The sequence below is a fragment of the Telopea speciosissima genome, chromosome 3 (genome assembly GCF_018873765.1).
Source record: "Telopea speciosissima isolate NSW1024214 ecotype Mountain lineage chromosome 3, Tspe_v1, whole genome shotgun sequence".
Taxonomy (NCBI): Eukaryota; Viridiplantae; Streptophyta; class Magnoliopsida; order Proteales; family Proteaceae; genus Telopea; species Telopea speciosissima.
In genome coordinates, this window is record NC_057918.1 from 12,806,908 (window position 1) to 12,831,920 (window position 25,013).

Consider the following 25,013-nt stretch of genomic DNA (forward strand, 5'->3'; position numbering starts at 1 on the left):
TGTTTACTTTATTGGCATTGAATTTTAGAACCTCGTAATGTCCTTGTTCTGCAGCTGAGATAACACCTGCCAAGGATTTTATAGGGTTCTCTCCATTGAAGTTTTGGGTTTTCTTTGTAAAGTAATGATTGTTTCCGCTCTTCTAACTTCTGTGGGAATAAATCTTGGCATTTGTATTTTATTTTTTACATTATATTCTATACTGAGGAAGCAACCAGAAACCGTTCATGTTTATTCCCCACGCTTGGTAGCTGAAGGAAAATCTCAGCTTAGGAATCGTTTCAACTTAGAGAGGTTGTTACCTTCTGCTGGTTGGGTGAGAAGGGCATGGCAGACTTCCGAAGAAGATCTCTTGTCAACGTCAGGACTGGATGCAGTGGTTCTGATGCGTGTCTTTATCTTCAGGTAACTTAGATCCTTCCAAAGATACTAGGTCTCAAATATCATTTAGCTTGCCAACAGTTCATAGATTAAAACATGATTGGAACTTTTTGGCTTGGATTTACCATGTTTAAAACACACTGTTACTCACATGCACATTTTGATGAGATGGTGCTTGAATATGTTTTTGTGATATTTTATTCAAGCAGTCAAATTTATACAAGCGCATTGATTTTGTGTGTACTTGATGCATTTATGTGAAAAAGGAATAACAAGGAAATAGGGGTTGAAACTTGAAAGTCAATTTTCAAAACAAATAGGACACATCAATTAAAAAGGAAAAAGGAAAAAGGAAAAAGAAAGGCCCTAATACAATAGAATGGGAAAATAATGAAGAAAGCCCTACTTTATGAATGTTCGAAAGCAGAAAATAAATGCGACAATGAAGAGAGGAAGGGAGATTTGTTTTGTGAGATGTAGGTCTAAGGTTGATGAGAAATAGAGGAGAAGAAGAAGGACTGAAGGAAAAAAGAATGGGAGAGTCTCTCCTCCTAGCTTTATGACACTAATTTGTGAAAAATTGTAGTTCCCCAGGTGTAATTTTCAGAAATATGAGGGACCTGCAGTGGGAAACCCATTGTTTATGTGCCGATTCGATATTTAGTAACTGTTCATGATACTTCATGTGTTGAACTTTTTGGTACAGGTTTCATTCAGTGCATTGCTTGAAGCTGTTACATTTGGAGTCATTGGATAGTGTAGCACAGTAAATACTTCCCATAAGTAATAAGTCATAACTATGATTACACCCCCCAGACTACCCAACCAGAAATTCAAACTTCAGCCCAAAGTAGTGTACTTCCCTCAAACAAGTAATCAGTAGCTACTGCTTTCTGCACACACCACTAGCTTAACCTTGTATAAAATTACACAGCACCTGATTGATTAAAGACAAGATTCTTCACCCCAAAAAAAGAAAAAAGAAAAAGAAAAAATAACCAAATTGTGTTCTGGACAAAGATATTAATTCCTTTCACCTCACAATCACAAGACAAATGCAATGTAAAGATTTGAGTCTCTAACTGAAAAAAAAATAGTTTTGATTTATTTCTTTGTTAATGTTAATTATGTGGTCCCTTGTTGGACTGGAGGAAGTGCAAACTTCAGTCCATCGGGTAGAATAAACAGACATAACTAATTTGGTTTGTCATCAGAAAGAGCGAGTCTTCTTCTTTCTCAATCCAGATGCGCAGGACATGAAGATGAAGGGGGAGTGGGTTTAACTGGTCTTGGGGTCAATCTGAACAGATGATGATATGATACAGAAATTTTCTTTATATAGGGGTAAAGGCTGGGCATGCCGGTGCTTTGCCCAGCCTGAGTCTATCTCTGTCTCCCATGCCCGATGGAAATGACCCCCTGCCCTCCCCATCCCACCCTCTCCATTGGGCACGGCCGCTAGCTTCAGGAAAGCCAGCGGCATGCGGTGTATGTCTGGAAAATTCACAAAGTCTGGATCTGTGGAATGTTGATGCGATTGTTCTTCAGTATAATTTGCTTTATTTTGCATCTACCTCTTAGCTAGTGGAGTTCTTCCACTCCCCTCCCCCTTCTCTTTCCCAATGCTTATCTGTGGATCTGTATTTTCCTCTATGCGGTATCAAGTAAGATCTCATATGCATGCTCATTGTTTCCACAATAAAGTGATTTTTTTTTTCAAACCACGATATTAAGTGAGGATACTTGGTATTTTTCATATCCTTAGTTCTTTCTAATCTTCTGATGACAAGCTTGTATTGTAATTTTATGCAGTTTGAGAATATTTTCTTTTGCTGGGATTGTTGGGATCTTCATTCTTCTTCCAGTGAATTATTTGGGTAATCAGCTAAGTCTTATTGATTTTTCTGATTTGCCAAATAAATCTCTGGACATCTTCAGCATTTCAAATGTAGACAACGGGTCAAAAAGGTGACTACAGCTGAACCCTTGATCCTAATATCATTTCTTTAAGGTCATGTTCATTAATGAGTAGTATGAAGCTAAATCCAGAATTGAAATTGCGACAGATACATTGTCTCATGTCACTGCTATTATCCCTTCTTTAGTGTTTTTCAATGGTGAAGGCAATTATATTCTGTTTTTTTTTTTTTTGATGGTAGAAAGCAATTATATTCAGTTGTCTCATAGGCATAGTTCAAAATCTCGCCAAAATGAGATGCTATGTCAAAATGAAAAAAATGCAATATTTCGGAAATTTCGGTTATTTCGGTCAATTTTATTTCGGTATTTCGGTATTATACACCCAGAAATGGCCTAGCAAAACTCATAGAAAAAATACAATATTTCGGTATCTCAGAAATTTCGGTCTGACCGAAATGGCCTTCTGAAACGAGATTTAATAGTATGCTCAAAGGTCCTAATGCATTATATTTCAAAGTTAAAACTTCTTTTCAAACTGTCCTTTAACTTTGCCAGTTCGAGTTCTGTTCACCAGTTGGAGATGTGGTTTAATATAGGGGTTGGGTGAAGAAGGACAGGAGTAAGCTCTTGAGTGAGCACACTTATTCTGCTTATAATCTAATGGGGTTTGACAGTTTTTCCCCTATATAATGTTAGATATGATTTAGAAATAGAATGTGTGACATTAGTAGGCTTACCAATTTATGCTAACTATATTTTTTTTATATCATGGGGCAAATAGAGTAGACAGCTCATTGGTGGGTCTTTCAGGCTTATTCCATTTTGATATCATGGGGATTGACAGTACACTCCTATGTAATGTTATATAGGAAAAGAATGAACTAAATATTAAATATGACATATGTACCATTACAATGTTACATATTCCCAACACTTCCTCCAGTTGGTGCGTATTAGCTGGGGCCTATCTGGTCATAGTTGGTAGTCTCAGCTGACTGATCTGGATTGAGATTAGTAATCACCCCTCTGTCCTTGTAAACATGCCTAGCTTTTGCAGATATCATGAAATATGAACTACTTATGCCTTTGATCAAGATGTTGACTGGCTGCTATTCAATCTTCACATGGATTTTGTGTGTCAACTTTGATGTGCTTAGGTCTGTGACTTCTGTTGTGCTGCACTGGGTGGTGAGTGATATTGATTGAAGCCTTATTCTCAGTTGTATATTCTTACTGGTCTTGAGTTCAAAATTCAACTATTATGGAGTATTCTTGATCTCAAGAGCTCACAAACACCATGCACCTTGTGTATGATTTCAACCTATGCGTTGGATCCTGTCAAAAGTAATTGCTGATTAATCCGCCAATCCGTGTAGATCCCCATCAACAAAGGGACAATGTCCTAATGCAACTCAAGTCTGTCATAGACCAGCTTAATTTGTATCAATATGGTCCTTACCATCAAATGACCATTTCTAGCAAAATGCAAGACCTCTCCTAGGAGACACCATTATGTCACGGACAAATTTTTTCGCGGAACCAATTTGGCCGTGTGGCACCTCAGCCAATGCTTGACCAAGGTAAGCCTAAGGTCATTAAAGCCTAAGAGTGTCAATATGTACCGAGTACCAAATACCGAAACCGTTTCCCTACTGAATTTATCTATACTGAACTGTACCGAATAAATTCGGTATGGTATCGGTACGAGCTACCTGTACTGAGTGGGTATTCAGTACAATATTGGTATGGACATAATACTGAAAATACACCATACAGTACCGATACTGTACCGAATAATACCGAATCGATTTGGTATGGTATCAGTATGAGATACCTGTACTGAATCGGTATTCGGCACGGTATTGGTGTGGGGTATATGTGCAGTGTACCGTACCGGTATCCCGAAACCGTACCAATTGACATCCTTATTCAAGCCATCTCAACATTCACCCAAACTGATTTCACAATAATCAATGGGACATGGCTTGTGCACCAGCCATAACGCAATGCCGATGCTTGCTCGACCTAGCTCACAATGTTACTTCTTCACTCACAGCCATCGCTTGTGCCACTCGAACTCAAGGCTACAACCAAGCCAACTATCATGCTTATGCCCAAAGTATTGTAACAACCCAACTCGAATGGCACAATGCATACTGAAGGTTTTCTTGACTTACGACACACTAGCCCATGTTGGTCATCACTGTTGCACAATGTGTGCTAGTAACTAACTCCAACACGGACTCGTCCAAGGCACGCTGAACCCAAGTGCTGCCCTAGGCAGGCATGCCCACATACATGACACGGGATAACCTACTTGCTCAAGCCTGTGTGCCACTGTCGCATAGTTGGTGTTGGAAATATCCAAAGTCTCGAACCTCTGCCTCCCGATAGTGCACCATGCTAACGTCTTCTGGTGAACATGGTCCCCGTCATTAGCCAAACCTACAAAGGAAACACCCATCACCCACTTCTGCTTTGAGTGCCCGTCCATGGTATCCGCTCATGGAATACCTGTGCTACTAATGCATGCACGGCCAGACCAACCCCACACACCATGCCTGGCTGTGGCAAGCCATGATGCCATGCTTAGATGCATTGGCACTAAAGAGGGTTAGGCACACCACCCTTCCTCAAGGTAGCTCTTAAGCCTTTTACAATTCTCTAGAAGGAGACATCACCCTCCACGAAAAATCATACATACATACTTCGAATTGTCATGAATATTTGGTTTCCTAAATTGCTCCTGGTCTTCTTCATAATGTCAATATGATGTGGCGGTGCTATGGCATGGCTCTTGCAAAAAACAAAGCCATCATTGAGCCATGATGCCATGCTGTGGCAAGCCATGATGCCATGCTTAGATGCATTGGCACTAAAGAGGGTTAGGCACACCACCCTTCCTCAAGGTAGCTCTTAAGCCTTTTACAATTCTCTAGAAGGAGACATCACCCTCCACGAAAAATCATACTTACATACTTCGAATTGTCATGAATATTTGGTTTCCTAAATTGCCCCTGGTCTTCTTCATAGTGCCAATATGATGTGGTGGTGCTATGGCATGGCTCTTGCAAAAAACAAAGCCATCATTGAGCCACGATGCACTCCCACATGTGCTTCTTCAAGTGTCACAACCGTGCCAACACTTTGACTGCGACATTCTTCCCCATTCAATATCATTGATGCCGTCGTCAACATTTCTATGCTCAGCTCCAACGCCTTCAATTGGTACTCCCATCATGCAACTACTCCTTGTAATGACTTGACTTGGTTCCCCAACATTTCCAATCGTCCTTGAAGGACTCTTGCAGTTTCAAACAAGATGTACCACCTCGCTTGAATAACAGCCTTACTGGTGTCTCTAGTTCGATTTCAGCTCCACAATGCCTCATCCTCCAGTCTTCCCTGATTCAGTTCAAGTAACACACCTAATTGCTGTACAAGGACCTTGCAGCTTCAAACAACATGCACCACCCTGCCTAAATATAGTCTGCTTCGACACCCCAATCCTTCTTCCATCAATCATCTGTGCCTCATCACATAGAAGTTGCCATCTTGGAAAGATACTCCTTCAATGCTCCGAGCTTAGATCTTCCCCAAATATGACTCAGCGTCCCAAGCCACTCCTTTTTCCATTGAGAGTTCCGAAGTCCCGCACTACTTAGGGTTCCAAAATGAGTCACACATTCCCTGTTATGCTCACTCGTAGACCGACAACACTATTTTTGAAACACATATTTGACATGACACAAGTTTGCGGTGATGCGCTGCTGTTGTGTTCCAAACACTGTTGTTCTTGAGTTCTTGCCTCCCATGCACCATGCATGGTGCCAAAACATAAGCCATGCTTTTGCTGTGCACCTACACTCAATCGACCACACTAAGTTCAAAACACAAGCTTTACATGACATCCCATACCATCACTTGCACTCGTTTCCCAAATCTAGTTGTCTTTTGAGCCCATCTCCATATGATCTTGAACGTCACGATGCCTTACACTTGAGTTACTTAGTACTCTACCCTTGGGGTCTTGGCATGTCTCCCTTTGGAGGCTCTCTTAATCTACTTTGACCTCAGATCTAAATTGTGTTGCGCCCTTCGAATTAATGACCACTTTGGGTCGCAACATGGATCCAATTGATCCAAAGTTCCCAGCCAAAGGTTTATGTATGAGCATGAGTTACGAAACTACTCAGCTCGAGCACATAAGTCAGGAAACTAACGCAGTTGAGGTCGCTACTCTAGCTCAACATGCCTCACGTTTGAGGACTTCTGCTGCCCTTTTCCCGTTGTTGAGGACTTCCGTTGCCTCGATCCTCGTGGGTTTTCTTGCCTCACTTTTTAAGGGCTTCTACCATAAGAGACATTGTAGGACAACCCACCGACCATATCTTGCCAGTCCTACAAGCATAATTCCTTTGACCTTGTTCGGATCAGATCGCGTAGTGCCAACAAATGAATGACAACTCTTCTCGGCTCAACGGATCCTACTACTTCCAGGTCAAAGCTTCTGTGCCTTGAGTGCTTCCCCACTCGATTCATAGCACATCCTTCCAATGTATCTGAGTTGCGGTCCTCTCAAACTTATATGTGTCGCCTCTAGTACTTGAGTACCGTCTCATATCCGATGCTTTAGCCAACAGGCCCATCATACTCATTAAGACCAAATTCTTCGTTGCCTACTAAGAGGACTCTCCTTGCGCCTCAACACCTCACAAAGTCGTTTTGGCATAAACCACATGGTAGCCCAAGCTCCTTGAACCACTCGATCCCTCTGTGTTGCCCAACATTTGTTGCTGACATGTCTCTGAGTTGCCCAATTGAGCGGCCGGAACATAACAATAGAGTTCCTATTGTTTTGAAATTTTATCAACACAATTTTTCTCTTGTATTGTCTGTCGCGCTAGATCTCAAGCACGTGTCCACTAAACAACTACACAATACCAACAAGGACTGTCACTCCATCCCCTCTATAACCTTGGTAGTTTCACACCATACGCAAGTCGTTAAGCATAACATCTGTTTATTGCATTAAGGCTAGGAAAGTGATTGTATTGCTACCATCACATTAAGGTTCTCGATACCATAAACAACCCCCTACAAGTAGTTGTAGCATCGAACACAATTTTGAATCCAACCACACTGATGTCTCACTAAGCATGATCTTGCTCCTAATATCAAATATCAAAGCATTCATGTTTTTAACCCCGAGGCATGATTGTAGCTTTGATACCAACTGTCACAAACACATTTCTCGCGGAACCAATCTGCCTGTGCGGCATCTCAGCCAATGCTTTACCAAAGCAAGCCTAAGGCTATTCAAGCCATCTTAACATTCACCCAAACTGGTTCCACAATAATCTGCATGACATGACGTGTACCAGTAATAACACTATGCCTAGGCTTTCTCGACCTAGCTCATAATGTTACTTCACTGCTCGACCAACATTCCCTCGTCGTCGTAGCTATTGCTAGTGCCACTCCAATTTAAGGCTACAAACAAGCCGATTATTATGCTTATGCCTAAGGTGTTGTAATAGCCCAACTCGAATGGCCCAATGCATACCAAAGGTTTGCCAGACCTATGGCGTACTCATCCATGTTGGTCGTCATTGTCGCACAATGCGTGCTAGTAACAGATGCCATTATACCAATGTGGATTTGTCCGTGGCACGCCGACCTAACCGCTGCCCCAGACAGGCACACCCGCATACTTGACATGGGATAGCGCATTCACTCATGCCTGTGTGCCACTAGTGCATAGTTGGTGCTTTTAGCATCCATAGTCCTGAACCTCTAAGTCCCTGAAGTGCACCATGCTAGCGCCTGCCGTTGAATATTTTCCTGATCAGTGACCAAACCTACAGGGTAAACACCTAGCGCCCACTTTGGCTCTGATTGCTCGCCCATGGGATCCCCCTATGGAATGCCTGTGCTACTGATGCATGCGCGGCCAGGCCAACCCCACAAGCAATGCCTTGTTGTGGCAAGCCATGATGCCATGTTGAGATGTATTGACACCAAGGAGGGTGAGGCACCCCCCCCTTCCGTAAGGTAGCTCTAAGCCTTTTCCACTTCTGCAGAAGGAGAGACTTCAACCCCCTTGAAAAATCATACGGACATACTTTGAATCATCATGAGTCTCTAGTTTCCCAAATTGCATGTGCTCTTCTTTATAATGCCAACATGATGCCACGGTGCTTTGGCATGCCCTGTGTAAAGAACAAAGCCATTATTGAGCCATGATACACGCCTCCTCAAGTGTCACAGCTGTGCCAACACTTGGCCGTGACAATTAGGTACAGAAAAATTCTAAACAACTCGAAAGGTGATGCTTAAGAAGCCAAATACCCCTTCATTGTGAAGTGCCACAAACCCGGCCCCACTGATGGCACGATATTGTCCGCTTTGGCAGGTGTGCGTCATGGTTTTAAAACGCGTCATGCCAAGTAAGGGAGGCCATAGCATATATGCGCATTCCATGGCACATTCCCAAGCGATGTGGGATTTTTCCATGGTTTTACATCTCTCTCTCTCTCTCTTGCTCTGTCTATCTATCTCTCTATCTTTCTATATATGGCTTTCCTCTCTTCTGTCCTGAGATAAGTAAATAACCCTAAGGGGTCTTCCACTTTGTATTGTATATATTTTATGTCTGATTCTACCATAACTTGGTTTTAACTTTGCTTTTACATTAATTTGGATGTATTTTTTCCTGTTCAATGACTTTGGCATCAATTAATGACATTGTTTTTGGTAGGTTCTTTTCATACAATTTAAAAAAAAAGAAAAAAGAATTACTTCAGAGTGAATGCAGTGACTTTGAAATTTTAGTTTCTTAGAAGTTAGTCTTTTAGCTAAGAAAATGGTGAAGAAGTTCTGTAATGACAGTTAATTTTCTCTGTCTAACGTGGTGATTTTTCCAAGCCTTGGTTCCCCTTCCCCCCACTCCTGGAAAGAAGAAGAAGCTTAGTTTTGGTTATTGTTCAAATGGGAATTCAGTCCTTTCAAGCTTTAAGATTGTACTCGGATTTCTGTCTGGGGGTTACTCAATTGTTTCAGATCTGCTTGGCTTTGGGACTCTTAGGACCGAACCGTGGCCTTGGCTTCATTTCCTCAATGGGAGACTGTCATTGTGTGGTACTTTTTTCTTCAGATCAGGACCTTGGAGGCTTTTTCTATATATTAGGAAGGCTCGCACTATGACCTTTTTGTGAAATATGTAGTTTCAAAGGGAACCAAGGTTGGTTGGCTTTGAGCTCTCTAATGAATAGGTACTGCCAAGCAAGGGGTTACTTTGGTGTTTGGACTCAGAGTTTCCCCTTCTTTTGTGATGTTTAGTTCAAATGGGAATGTTGATATAGATTATTGTTGCCCTTACTTAACAGCTTGAGATTTTGGGAAAAGCAGTGTTAACATGGTATCAGAGCCAAGAGGTTGTGTGTTCAACCCTTGGTAAGTGCGAGGGGTTTGTGTTGTGTGGTGTGCACGTATCCATTGTACCCTTAGTGCCACGTGATGGCGCCACCACCACATGATGGTGTCACGTGCAGAGCTATGTGTGTATGTAATTATGTATGGGTCTGCACGTGCTGGGGTGATGATATAAATTGTTGTTGCCTTTACTTAATAGCTCGATCTTTTGGGATAAGTGGTTGTAACAAAGAACAGGCATAGCTTAGGACTATGAACAAGTAGGGCTTTGAATAGAGCTGATTAGAGAAAAGTGATCCATGTAGCCGACCCCATTTAGTTGGGATAAGGCTGAGTTGAGTTGGTTGTAACAGGGAAGAATATCAGCTGGCTCTGAACTCTCTAGTGGATAGGTTGGCCAAGCAGTGGCTTATTTGGGATGGTTTGTACTCTAGGATTTTCCCTTCTGTTATGATGTTTTGACACAGATTTTATTTTGTGTCTGGGTTGCCTTCTACTCTACTTCTCCTGTCTTGTCCCCTTTTGCTCGTCTGCCTATATAAATTATTCCTTTTAGGTAAGAAAATTTATCTTTCTTTATGATTAAATTGATAAACAAATCAATAATGGTGAACCTTCTCTCACCGTCGACTTTGGTCTGACAGGTTGTGGATACATTTTAGTGCTGTTTATGCTTTCAGTGGAGTTGTCTGCTATCTTCTTTATTATGTAAGTGAATTTTTATTTAATTTTTATGGGGCAAAAGGTTCTTAGACGTCCGTCTAGAAAGGAATCTTCTTGATGGGCACACCTACTTCTACCACGTGGAACGAAGATGTCTTAATTTTGACTGTTGGATATCTAGGGAATGGCTAGATATGCCATGTCCAATTTCAGACTCAAATTCAATCATGCAATGGCATATCCTCCCATGTATATCCATGCACCCTCTTGGTAGTGCAGAAATTTTCAATGCCTTGTTTTCTATGTGGTCAGGCTGAAGCTCAGCATGTGAGCAGTTGACCTTGGGCTCTACTTGTCAATAAAATTTCAGCCCCATCTGATCTGCCATGTGGCAGAGCTAGGCGTCTGCTGAGAAGATTCCTTTCCAGACGTCCGTTTGGGAAATCCGGGTCCTTTACTCTATATGGGAGTGCTTGGAGTGCTCTACAGTGGGATTTGACTTTTCCTGCTTGACTGTATAGGTTCTTCGCTTCCTGTTTAAATTTTTCTTTGGATATATTATTGTTGCTTGTATCCTTCTATAAGTAGTGATTTGGATGTGACAAAAAATAAAAGCATTTGTGTCTATGTAATTGAAAAGTTCAGTTGGGTACTGAATAGAATTTAATTTTGCAGGAATATAAATATATCTCTTCAAAGAGGATTTCTTATTTTTATTCCTCCAAACCTCAGCCACATCAGTTCACCCTTTTAGTTCGTGGTATCCCTTTATCTGCTGGAAATAGTTTCAGTGAGAGTGTCAAGAGTTTCTTCACGGAGTATCACTCTTCTGCCTATCTATCACATATGGTGGTTCGCCAAACAAACAAGCTTCAAAAGCTTATTGTAAGCAAGTCGTTGGTTGTCATATTTGATTTCTTCTTTTTGAAAAGAATCATATTTTTCTACCAATATCATATCATTTAGTACAATGAAACTTGGCAATGATCTTTTTGTATGATGTCTGTTGGTTACATCGACCTATGTTAGTTATGGTTGCTGTTCAGCATATTACATGATGTGAAATATTTGTCAAATCTAATTCCTAATTTGTATTTGAAAGTTGTTTATAGTAAAGTCAGTTATTGCGTTAAAGAATATAGTTATCAATTTGAGCTCAGTGGAGTTTATTTGATGTCGTGTTATAATCATATAGAAAAATTGTTTAGGGAAAGCTTTTTGTAATGTTTGTAGTGGATTTATAATTGCAAATAATGTGCTGAAGTATTCAAGGAGTCCCCGCTTTACAGATGAAAAGATTGGGTGCATTTGTTTTAATCTTTATTTTGATGTCATTTGTGCTGCAAATGGATATAGAATTTCATAGGTATTAAGAAGAATTGGCGTCTTCCTCTCTGTATGTGTGTGCGGTATGCCATTGCATGATTGCAAATTTCTGGGGAAAGTGTTTTACAGTTTTGCTTTTCTTTATGGCACTGGAGTCCCCCCTCCTTTTTGCCTTCTTTGTGTTTCTCCATCCCCATTCATCATTCAAAAGAGAAAGTACCCTTACATCTTATGGGTAATCTTCTTACCTTTGCGTCTTAAATAGTCTTATTCAAATTGCATATATGCCCTTATAACCTCTTACAATGAGAACTATATTTAATCTTTAAAACTGCATTGCAATTTGTTAAGACAGTTTTCAATCATGAGAACATAAACCACCACCACCTCCTTTTTGAAGTCTTTCACTAGGTTTTACCTTGCCATGATGCACTGACCAGAGGAGCCCTGATATTTTAGTGTAGCTGGAGATTTCCAGATAAGTTTCTAAGGGTAAAGGTCTTCTTCGATGGATCCCTCTTGTCCATCATTTAGTCCCCTTCCTTCCAGAAGTTCTCTCTTCCTACTGTGTGTTTCTTCCTCAGTTTGCCCCCTTTCTTCTGTTTCTAAGGTTTCTTTCCATTTCTTAGTTACAATAGGTGACATGAGGTCCTTAGATTGAATAAGTACATTAGATCTGATAAAATGATTTTAGCGTGTACAGAATAATACCCCAATCCATTTCATGCATAAAATATGACTAATTAACCAACCAACTACACTACTTTATTACAAATAATTTCTTGCTTTTGCATTGAGACATAAATGTTGACTAGCTAATTTTGAAAGAAGTGTTTCATGGTCTAGTTCATTTGGAGTTATGGTTACATTAATTAAAGTTCGGAAGGACTGATTTTGGTGAATATGCATGGTCAGAGGTCAAGTTTCAGATTCTTGGCAGTTAATTATCATCACAGAAGGTCTCCTCTAGATGGCCCAACAAATCAGCAATGCCTTCTAATAAGTCTCATTCACTAAGGTTCCTTTTAAAATCAAATCCTAATTCAGAACCCCTTCTGATCGGTTGTAGCCAATACCGTATTACAAATAATTCTGACAACTCAGGAGTCTTACATCAGGAGGTCTTTATGCAGCTTCCCCCAGGCTCCCCCAGACTCTTCTTTTGCCGACTTCGGAAGGCTCTCTATGGTCTCAAACAGGCTCCTCATGCCTGGGCCCCTAGCACCGGGGCTAGCTTTCTACACATCAAAGCCCCCGAATCAAGTCCTGCCCACTGAAACAAGAAATAAAGTGAGAATAGCAAAAAAGAGAAGCATACTACCGAAAGAAACCATCTCCTAAGTACTCTACCCTGTAGGCTTTGTCTCATTTTGTATCTCGTACCATGCAACGGCTGATCGTAGACCACCGTTGCCTTGACTCTGTTAGGGGTGCAGTAGTTTGATTGCTGCGCATGCTAACGCGTCAAAGCATGCTAATGCACAATGGTGCTCGTAGATCAGCTCGACCACCGGGAGAGAGTGCTCGTAGATCAGCTTACCGATCGAAGAAAGGAAAGATCACTAATGAAAGGGTAAGTTTAATTCAGGGCCTGACAAACCAACCCTTCCGATCCCGATCTGAGCCATCTACGTTCTCTCACAGATTCTCGGCCCTGTCGTTTGACTTCTACTCCAACTCGAACTCAAAACCTCTTCCTCATCTGAACTGACAGACCGACAAGCGGAGGAAAAGAAAAGCACTGCCGACTTCCTGTTCCGCCTGAAACAAGAACTCCACTCCCCGATTTACCGAACCGACAAGAGAAACTCCCTCGACTTCTTGAAACGAGAACTCCAACTCTTTAACAGTTTAACCCTTCGGCGTTACCTCACTGCTCTAATGGGCGAGAAGCGCGCCAAACCCCCCTAACTCACTTAAGAAAAAAGATAAGATTCAAATTCTCCCTCTTTTTTAAGAAAATCTTTTATTTGCTTGAAAGAATGGGGGTACGCTTACCGAACAAAAAAGAACATCAAAAAGAGATTTGGGGTACAGTCAAGTGTCAAGTGCGCTACCGGTTGGTTTGCCGTCAAAAGAACTAAACTTGAAAAACATTCTTGATCAATAGGAAGAGGGGGAGTTAATTCGGACGGAATCGAATGATTTTTCTTCCTTTTATGGAAATGGCGAAACGCACCTTGCTTCTTTTCTAAGGTAGTGCTCCCAAAGCATAGGTTGTAGTTTTTTGTTTAGTTCCACCAGGTGGGGTGTGGTAAGTAACTGAACACAAACTATACCGCCTGGCGCGAGGCAACAATGCTCGACTAGGAGAATAGGAAAGACTTGGTATATAATCCGTGCCTTCGTTCCAGCTATAGTCCATTAGCAAACGAGTAGGGGAACCGTTCCTTCCGTTCAGTAAGGCATTTACCTATTACAAAGATTTATTTTTTTTGGGGGGGGGGGGGTAAAGGTTGCATATACAGTTATTTAGTTGTGAATGTAGTCTTGTAGATTATTTTCCTGAATTGGATCACATTCTTTGAGTTCTTACTACTTCATTTCTTTTCTAGTGGGATGCGAAAATGTTGTATAAAACGCTCGTTAACTTGAAATCAAAGAATCCTACTCAAAAGAAGTTTACACGTGATGGCTTCCTAGGACTGTTTGGACGGAATGTTGATCTTGTAGATCACTATGAGAAGAAGTTAGAAGATCTGGAAGAAAATGTCAGAATGGAGCAATTAGGTCTTTCATTGACTGGGGAGGTACATTTCATACTGTTCTTTGTCTTGATGAGCTGGATTTAATGCACATATTTCTCTCTCTCTCTCTCCCCCATCTATCTATCTATATATAATCATATTTGAGCATGTACTTGTATGCTGATAACAATTAGCCCATAGGTGAGTAAATAATGCTTTAGTTTATATTTTTGTCTCTGAATTCTATAATAATATTTTAATATAGTTATTTTATGGTATTTATTTTTTTGACCAGCTGTATTTGAAATCATACTGTTTCTTGTCTAAGTTATGACACAAATGATTTCAGTATTCTCCCCAATTTCACAGCTTGCTGTATTTGAGAAGAATACTGAAATAATTTGTCATAGCAGAAAAGAAATAGTTAAAAGAAAAGGCAGAAAATATCCTTTTATGGACAATTGATGAATTACCTAACTGGTGCATCAGTCAATGCAAGATTCTGCTGAGCTTCCAGTGAATTAGTGATCAATGATGGGATAAAATTTCTGATTGTATTTCATCTTGGGATAAGTGGGGTGAACTGGTTCATGTTTTGATTTGAAGTTTCAAAGAGTATAGGACTATGTTTGATTTTCTTTTCGAAAAGCACAAATTTATGGGCATTTTTCCCATTATAAAATTTGGTTATTTTGGAAAATTTATACCATTCGGAGCTCTGAGAGTATAGTATACCACATCGCCAATGCCTTTTGAAAGGTGTTTTGTAACACCATAGAAATCAGCCCTGAGATATCTATATCAGATCAGGCTAAGACAAAATGTGTTGTTTACTTGCAGGATATTGCCTTTTAGTTAGGGTTTAGGATTTAAATCCACCAATATGCTCTCCGAGAGCACTATCAGTACCTTCAACTTTGATGCACACATGATGTTCTGTTAACTAGCTAAATATATTTTGGGAGAGGGTTTCCCACACTACTTGCGTGGGAATGAATCTGCATGCCATACTTCTGGAGAAGGTATCATCCATGTGGAGCCCACTTTTTCAAAGTAGATTAAAAAAATAAAATAAAAATAAAAATACATGTGTGGAGCCCTCACTTTTTGTGAGAGGGTGTGCTAAAGAATCTGCAGATCTTTTTCACAGACAGTGTGCGGATCTTTTGCCCATATATTTTATAATCTATTTGCACTCTACATTTTTTCTCTTTTTCATTTGTTCTTGTACTTAGGTTGGTTTATTAAATAATACCAAGCATTCTGTATAATCCCTTCCATGGTCCTTAATGCTGAGATTAATTCTCTCTAATGTTTTGGCTAGATTAAGCAATTCTAAGATTCTAGGACATGATATCTGATGCACCCTCTTGTTTTGCGTGTTTTATACAATATAACAGGAAGTCCCTGCTGCCTTTGTGTCCTTCAAATCCCGTTATGGGGCTGCCATTGCTCTCCATATTCAACAATCAATCAATCCCACGGAATGGATCACAGAGCAAGCACCTGAGCCTCATGATGTTTTCTGGCCTTTCTTCTCCGCTTCATTTATGCAAAGATGGGTTTCCAGGCTGGTGGTTTTTGTCGCATGTTTCGTCCTTACAGTTCTATTCCTTATTCCTGTTGTATTTGTGCAAGGTCTTGCTAATCTGCCGCAGTTGGAAGCCTTTTTGCCTTTTCTGAAAGGCATACTGTCTATGTGAGATTTTACTTTCAGATCTTAAGTTTTTCATATTCAGATGGTGTGTTTCTATTCCAATTTTCTTGATGTCAAAAGTGTAACTACTTTTTTTTTTTTTTAATAAAGCTGATCTTGTGGTTTTTCTACGCTTTAGTATTGCTTCCCCATTTTCTTTTTCCCTAACATGATGAAGTTGGTTGACCAAGTTATATATTTATTGCCATGGAATAGCTGTATATCTGTATTTAACCACTCTAAATAAATGATTTGACCATGGAATAGTTGTTGGATGCGTCTTTGCTCTAATGGTGCTAAAATGCAGACCTTTGCCCCACAAACTAAAATTCTGAAGTTCACTGACACATATATTGTTCGAACTTGTGTTAATAATATGCAATCATACGTGCTGGATCTGCCATTCACAGGCTTAGAAGTGGTTAGGGCCTTGAGCCATTTGAGATAGTGAAGTATAGGATAGACTTACTTTCAGCTCTGAACTGCCACCAGCATTTGATTGGTGTCTGCACACTCTTTAGCAACCACTGTAAACATGTAAAGAATAAGTCTTGTTATCGAGAATTATGTAATCTCGGTAGTAGTGTCTATAGCTAATACCGAGAGGTGTGAGAAGGGTAGATTAGTCAAGTTGTTTTATTTTTTTTATTTTCTGTTTTCCTGTTTTACCCTTAAGTGATTATATATTGAAGTTTAGAGGGAGATTACACATATCGTGTAACTCCCAAGTTGTATAGCTATCTCTCCTCTTCCTCTCTTGTTTCTCCTTCTTCTTCTTCTTCCTTTTCTCTTATTATTGACATGGTATCAGAGCTATAAGCACTGTTATAGCTCTCGGTGGACTTCTCTATCTCTTTTCTACAACCTACGATTGAAGATTGAAGTGGTAATGGTAAATAGTGGTGGTGGGGCTGGTTCTAGTAAACCACCTACCTTGGGGACTCAGAGTGTTCCTGATGGTTTGGGGGCAGGTGAGGACTTGTCACCATTGTGGTCGTCCAGGACACATCCAACGCTTTTGTTGGAAACTTCATGGCAAACCATCTCAGCAACAGTTTGCCAATTCTGCTACCACTACTAAGTATACAATTTCTGCATCTCCACAGCCTGAGGGTAAGACTGTGAAGATGTCTGATGAAGTATATGCCCGTTTTACACAATTTCAGATTTCTCAGTCAGCCCACCCTCCAACCGCCACCTTTGTTCAGACAGGTAATGCTACTGCTTGTATTTCGGCTGCTACTCCTCGTCCCTGGATCATTGATTCAGGGGCTTTGGATCACATGACTGGGGTTTCAGGTATTCTTTCTTCCTTCAAAAAATCTTCGTCTAGTGTTACTTTAGCTAATGGTTCCTTAGCTAACGTAATTGGTACTGGTACTGTTCATGTTACAGCTTCTTTGTCTTTATCTTCTGTTCTCTACTTGCTTGATTTCCCTTTCATCCTTTTCTCGGTTAATCGGTTTACCAAATCTCATAACTGTTTTGTAACCTTTTTCTCGGATTCTTGTGTATTTCAAGATCTTATGACGAAGAAGATGATTGGTGGAGGTCGTGAATCGAGGGGCTTTACATACTTAAGGACACTTCATCTATGGCGTGTACCGGTGTGGCGTCACCCCACCAGATTCATTGTCGTTTGGGTCATCCTTCGTTGGAGAGTTGAAAGCTTCTAGATAGTCGTTTTCGATCACTTTCTAGTTTAAATTGTGAGTCCTGTCAGTTTGGGAAACTTCATTGTGTGAGTTATCCTCCTAGAGTCAATAAACGGCCTGACCAACCTTTTTCTTTAGTTTATTCAGATGTATGGGGTCCATATCCTGTCGTGTCTACTTTGGGTTTTCGTTACTTTGTAACCTTTATTGATGACTATTCCAGGGTTACCTGGCTTTAGTTAATGAAATGTCGTTCTGAATTATTCTCCATTTTTTGTGCTTTTGTGAATGAGGTAAATAACCAATTTCAGACTCCTTTGCGTATTCTTCGTAGTGATAACGCTAAGGAATATTTTTCTGCTCCCTTTACTGAATTTATGGTTCAACATGGCATTATTCATCAGTCCTCTTGTGCTTACACCCCACAACAAAATGGTGTAGCTGAGAGGAAGAATAGACATTTAATGGAAGTTACTCGTTCTCTATTATTTGAGATAAAAGTACCTAAATCCTTTTGGGCAGATGCTGTTTTGACTTCTTGTTACCTCTTTAATCGTATGCCTTCTTCTGTTCTACGTGGTGGTATTTCCTTTTCTTTTTTATTTCCTTTTATGCCATTGTTTGTTTTACCACCATGAGTATTAAAAAGTGTTTGTTTTATTCGTGATCATCGTCCAAGTGTCTCCAAGTTGGATCCTAAGGCTCTCAAGTGTATGTTTGTTGGATATTCTTGCCCCCAAAAGGGTTATCGTTGTTATTCTTTTGAGTTACGAAAATATTTTGTTACCGCTTATGTTTCTTTCTTTGAGTCTACTCCTTATGATAGTTCATCTTTTACTGTGTCTGACTTGAATGATGATCTTCCCGTTTCCATTGTTCAGTCTTGTTCACCCTGTTCCACAGGTTGCCTCATCACCGGTACCTCCACCTATTGTGTTTCAACGTCACCAATGGGAAGTATGGGCTCCCCCCGTTCCTGCGAATTCTACCCCATCTACTTCTTCGCCAGCAGATCCTGCAACAAGTAATACTCCTCCTTTGGAACCTCCTTCTGATCTTGATATTCCTATTGCTCATCGTAAGGGTGTTCGGACTTGTACTCAACACCCCATTTCTAACTTTGTTTCCTATGCTGGTTTGTCTTCCACCTTTCATTCTTGTTTACAAACTGTTGAAAATCAATTTGTTCCTAAGTCTGTCGTAGATGCATTGTCCAGTCTTGGTTGGAAGGCTGCCATGAATGAGGAATTGTTGGCATTGAAGGAGAATCAGACTTGGGATCTTGTGCCCTTACCCTTAGGTAAATCTGCTATTAGTTGTCGATGGGTGTATGTGGTGAAACTGTGAAAGTGAACCCTGATGGGTCCTTGGCTCGTTTGAAGGCCCGTCTTGTTGCGAAGGGCTATGCCCAAGTATATGGTGTTGATTACTTGGATACCTTTTCTCTTGTAGCGAAGCTTACTTTTGTTCACATTTTGATTTCTCTTGCTGCTGCTTACCATTGGCCTTTGTATCAGCTAGATGTCAAGAATGCGTTTTTACATGGGGATTTGACTAAGGAAGTTTATATGGAGCAACCCCCTGGGTTTGTTGCTCAGGGGGAGTCTGGCTTGGTGTGTAAGTTGAAGAAATCTCTATATGGGCTGAAAGTGTGAAACAGTCTCCTAGGGCCTGGTTTGGTAGGTTTACTAAGGTGGTGTTAGAGTTTGGGCTGACATGGTGTGGTATTGATCATTTTGTGTTCTTTCGCCACTCTGGTACAGGAAAAATATTTCTTGTGGTTTATGTAGATGATATAGTCATTACAGGCGATGATGTTTCTGGTATTGAAGGTTTGAAGGTATACTTGCAGCAAAAATTTCAGACCAAGGATCTGGGTAAGCTGAAGTATTTTTTGGGTGTTGAAGTTGCTCAGTCAAAGAAAGGAATTTCGCTCTCATAGCGAAAATATGTCCTTGATCTTCTTTCAGAGACAAGAATGTTGGGTTCTAAACCTCTAGATACTCCTATGGATCCCAATTTGAAGCTTACTGCTGATGATGGTGATATTTTGCCTGATCCTGAGAAGTATCGGAGGCTAGTTGGGAAGTTAAATTACCTAACAGTGATTACGCCAGATGTAGCCTTTCATGCTAGTGTGGTGAGTCAGTTTTTGTTTGCCCTACAAACATCTCATTGGGAGGCAATTATGCATATCTTACACTATCTTAAAAAGGCTCTTGGACGTGGTCTTGTATATAGTGATCATGGCCATAGGCAGATAGAGGGTTTTGTAGATGTTGATTGGGCAGGGTCTCCAGTTGATAGGAGATCTACTACAAGCTATTGTATATTTGTTGGAGGTAATTTGATGTCCTGGAAGAGCAAGAAACAGACAGTAGTTGCTCGTTCTAGTGTAGAGTTAAGAGTATAGGGCTATTGCACTTGCTACCTGTGAATTGATGTGGATAAGATAGTTGTTGGCTGAACTTGGCTTTGTTGATGATTCTCCAATGAAACTGTGGTGGGACAACCAAGCTGCTGTCCATATTGCTTTAAATCCGGTGTTTCATGAAAGAACGAAACTCATTGAAGTTGACTGTCATTTTGTTCGAGAGAAGCTACAACAACGGTTAATATCTCTTGGTCACATCCGTAGAGGAGAACAACTTGCAGATGTGTTCACAAAGTCTTTGGGGTGTGTATGAGTGGATTATATTTGTAACAAGTTGGGCATGATAACATCTATGCTCCAGCTTGAGGGGGAGTGTTATTGAGAATTATGTAATCTCGGTATTAGTGTCTATAGCTAATACCGAGAGGTGTGAGAAGGGTAGATTAGTCAAGTTGTTTTATTTCTTTTATTTTCTGTTTTCCTGTTTTACCCTTGTGTGATTATATATTGAAGTTTAGAGGGAGATTACACATATTGTATAACTCCCAAGTTGCATAGCTATCTCTCCTCTTATTCTCTCGTTTCTCCTTCTTCTTCTTCTTCCTTTTCTCTTATTATTGACAAGTCTAAAATCAGTTTAGTATGTAATCCTCTTCATCTCATTCTTCTTCCCTCTCACTCATTAGATCCAGGGAACTTTATTACTGTAGCATTCTTGAAAACAGGGATTGTGGCATAAAATCCAGAAAACCTATGAAATGAAATTTAAATTCTAGAAATATTATTAGAATTAAATAAATTGCTATTTTTCGCCCTGATAACCATGTATATGTATTTGAGTGCGGACCTTGGTGCAACGGTAAGGTTGCTCCGGGTTTGAGTCGGGAAACAGCCTCGCCATGTAGTGGGGGTAAGGTTGCGTACATTATGACCCTCCCCAGACCCTGCAGTGGCCGGAACCTCATGCACTGGGTATGCCCTTTAATCATGTAAATGCATTTATAGATTTCTGTGAACTTTAGTTAATGCACGACTTCTTTGACTGATCCATCATTAAGGGATCCTATAGAATTTTCATTATATAAACCTGTCCACTTAAAGCATCCTTTGGCAAAGAGCCCCAATGTTATTCAGTGTGGGGAAGCCTGCATGACAAGAGCAGGCAGCAGGCATGGTGCATGGGACCAACCATTTCTTTTTCTCATGCTCAACCCCGGTGAACTCATGCGGTTCTGACGTGCCCAGAGGCCAGAGGTGAATCCGTTCACGGTCCATAGGACCAGCACCATTCGAAGCTGGGCAGCCCGCTTCGCCTAGATCCAAAAGGGATGTTGAGTTGTCGGTATTTAAAACACTGGTCAATCTTCACAGCTGTATTTTATGAACTGTTTGCCTTTGTGGGTCTTCTCGAGTTTATACATGCTCGACAAGATCACTTCTCTCCAAACATCTTCCTTTCTTTCCTGGCGCTTGGCTTCCTACTCCTTTCTTGTTGGCTTCCTTTCTAACTGGAAGAAAAGTTGGTCCTCTCTTTGAGCAGCTCCGAAGACTTCCTTTGCCTTTCTTATGGATCCTCCTTTTCTTCTTACCAGAAGTTATGAAATTGAAATCAAAGACCGGAGGAAATGAAATTACATGAACTCCTTCATCTGTGTTATTCGCAAAAGGCTTACTTTCACAGAGGTGATTCAAGTTGGTGGGATGGGCTTCCTCCTTGAACAAGTACGGGGCTTAGTGAAGTAAAACCGGGGGTCATGCTGCTTGCTTGACGCCTCATTTCTGTCAACCTTTTTAGCTAGAAGGTAGGATGGGGCTCTCATCTGCACGTTTGATACAGCTTCCTGTACAACAGAGACAAGCTCATAACAGACCCTTAACAATCTGTAACTAGTTGATTGGAAGCTGTTGGTAATGACTCGTCGCTAGTGATGGTGCAGTTTTCACCCCTGCTAAGAGGTAAACCAGGAGGGCCGAGGGGGATTAAATATGGATATGGTGGCAGAGATGCTGCTTTCTTCACTGCTGTTCCGGCATAAGCTGATGCTTCAACAATTGGTACTGCTTTCTCCTTCCCCGCGACGATCAGAGGCTTGATGAATGCTTTAGATGAAGACAGCATCGAGATGGTTGGGTCAAGGCCTGCGTACGTCTCATAGTATGCAAAGTGTCGAGTAGTTACGACGTTGACGTTGTCAAATGGACCCTCGTGCGGTCGTCTTTAGACCCGGCTGGAAAGAACAACTACATTAATTCCATAAGTACGGTTGGATGTTTAAAGCTGATGATCTCACTGCAGAATGGTCCCAGAAAGGATGAGAAAGGGCTGCTGCCGGGCTAGGACTGGCGCTTGCTGCCCGACTATTGCAACAATTGTAGCTGCCGCTAACAGGCTCAATTGCCTTCACTAAAGCAGCACTAAAATGAAGCACTATTGCCACCCCATGTGCTATATCATGCACTCAAAACACTTTCTAAATCTTCTCACCTCCCCTCCCCCTCTCCCCACAAAAAAAATTATGTCCAACAAACATTCCGTCTTCAAAACTGTGGTTCCAAAACAAATTCAGTCTTCAAAGAGTGAAATTAAACCCAAAGTTCCCTAGTATAGCATTTTCCTTGGTTCAAATTAGGAGAGAATGTTTGATGTTTAGGTAAAGAGAAGTGAAAAATGTAGATAAATAGTTATGGTTTTTAAGGATGGGAGGGTATATTCACTGGTAGGGGTTTGATAGGTGTTAAACATAGTTTCCTGTTGGTGTTTGTTGATATACATTGTGTGGCCCTTACGTAACAGCTCGGGCTTTTGGGATAAGCGGTTGTAACATGTATTAGGGCCAGGAGGTTGGGTGTTTGATCCCTAGTAAATGCAAGGAAAATCATCCTCTCCAATTCCCTAAAGCTCGGCAGTGCGGCAGTGCTAGGTGGAGATGAGCTCATTGACTATGTTGAGCTCGGACCGTTGGATGTCCGAGCTGCCACATGTTGGCATCTCCACTGGCGCACTGCCGCACTGCCGAGCTTTAAGAATTGGAGAGGATAATAATCCGTAAATGCAAGGGGTTTGTGTTATGTGTTATTGTATCCCCTTGGTGCCACGTGATGGTGTGATGCAGTAGCCTTTGGTTAGTTGGACAAATATGACTAATTTTGGAAACCCAAGCCCAGATGGAGCCAGTCCAACCTTTTTTTTTTTTGGTTCAACAAGGGTTAGTAGTAGTCTTGTTATTTTTTGTCTTTATTTACTTGGGTAGGTAATGGGTTAGTTACTTTGTTTAAACTCTAATTAGTTTTAGAGTTAGTTTACAATGTTAATTTCGATCCTAGAGTCTAGTAAGAGTTTTGTTATTTTTTCTTTATATATCTACATGTACTCAACTTTGAAGGGGAAATGGAATAGTCACGATTTGTGTTATGCTCTGAGTGAGTGTGCGCTAGTGAGTTTTTTCCCTTTCCCCCTGCAACTCTTCTTCTCCATCTCAGGTTTCTCTTCTTACCTAACTGGGCTTGCACCATGGTGTCATGTGCAAAGTCGTTTGGGTGTGTGGGCCTGCACGTGCCGGGGGGTGGGGTGGTGGTGTTGTTTGTTGATATACATTGTTGTGGCTTTTACTTAACAGCCTGCGCTTTTGGGATAAGCGGTTGTAACATTTTCAAAGTGCGCAGGCATTGGCCAGGACCTGAAGCCTAGGGTGCCTAGGCTGCAGCCTATGGAAAGCCTTATCAGTCAAGGCCTGCATAAAGCAGTGTTCAGTTTAGGACCTTTAAGGATATCTTAGCACTCATAATTTACTAATATCCTAATAAACTTATGTTTAATATTTAGTCTACTTTTTTTTATTTTTTTGGATGAATAAAAAAAATTCATAACCAAGAAGCCCCAGAAAGGGGAAAGAGAATACAAGAGGAAAAGAAGAAAAGGACCAGCAGCCCCCAACTCAAGAGGGAGTGATGCGGATACACTACATTGGACCGACCCAAACCCAGTTGGGTATCCAGATGAAGATGAACTGGGTCCACTTTGAGTTTTTGGATCTAGTAGGAGTTTAGGAAAGTTTATTTTATTTGGGAAGATATTATGTAGCCTTTTATTTTGGGTAGGATACATAGGACGGTAGCTTGGTAGTTTCTGTTGTACTGTAACTATCATTTTGGATATTTCGGCGAAACACAAACCTCTTATATAAAACCTAGATTTGGACTCATTTTGTTGAAATTTTGATTCTTTCTCTGATTTTGCTCGCGAGACCTGGAAACCCCGATTTTTGGCCAGAAATCTAGCAGCTGCTGGATCAAATGCTTAGTGGTCGACTTTGGAGGCATCCACTTCAAGATTCGGGTGAATTTGATCAACATTTAGGCAAATTTCAAATTTGAAAGTAAGCTCCTTTTCTTGAAATAATTTTTTGCAAGAAAATAAGGTAAATATATATTGGTTGGTGTTCAATTTTTTATATTTTAGACACCATAGGGCAATCTACAACCTAGGGTTCGAAGCCAAACTACCACCACTTTGAGGGTTTTTTCTCCCCCAAATCTAAACGATTCAAACATGTGTAATGCTGAAATAGGCATTCCCTGAAGTTTCAGGGCACAATTCCACTTCTTGGGCACAGAAATAGCCATTTCTATATTTCCAATGAAATGGACCAAACTTGTTGGGATTTCTGCCATTTTGCTGAAATTCAGTTTTGTTAGGGATCAAATCCCACCGAAATCCGAATTTTTAACCTTGATAGTAGGTTCACTTGGTTGTAGGTCCTTTGATGTAGTCCTTTAAACCTTAATTCCCAAATTAGGAGTTTAGGTTGATTAGGCTGCTGAAAGGCCCATGTTTAGGGTGACTAATTAAGCAACTACGGCTGTTTGATAGGTTTCAG

At 40.8% G+C, this 25,013-nt stretch overlaps 1 protein-coding gene across 3 annotated transcripts in view; it reads left to right on the plus strand.

The window, feature by feature from the left end:
- LOC122654048 (CSC1-like protein HYP1) overlaps positions 1-25,013 on the plus strand; it is a 45,245-nt gene continuing 20,232 nt past the window's right edge. For 2 of the 3 annotated variants that reach the window (XM_043848017.1, XM_043848019.1), the window contains exons 1-6: positions 1-405; positions 2,194-2,349; positions 10,380-10,443; positions 11,074-11,283; positions 14,280-14,474; positions 15,812-16,110. In XM_043848017.1, the coding sequence (XP_043703952.1) occupies positions 125-405; positions 2,194-2,349; positions 10,380-10,443; positions 11,074-11,283; positions 14,280-14,474; positions 15,812-16,110 (1,205 nt within the window). In that variant the 5' untranslated portion in view covers positions 1-124. The remainder of the gene's footprint in view (positions 406-2,193; positions 2,350-10,379; positions 10,444-11,073; positions 11,284-14,279; positions 14,475-15,811; positions 16,111-25,013) is intronic. The other variant, XM_043848018.1, reaches the window with a different exon arrangement.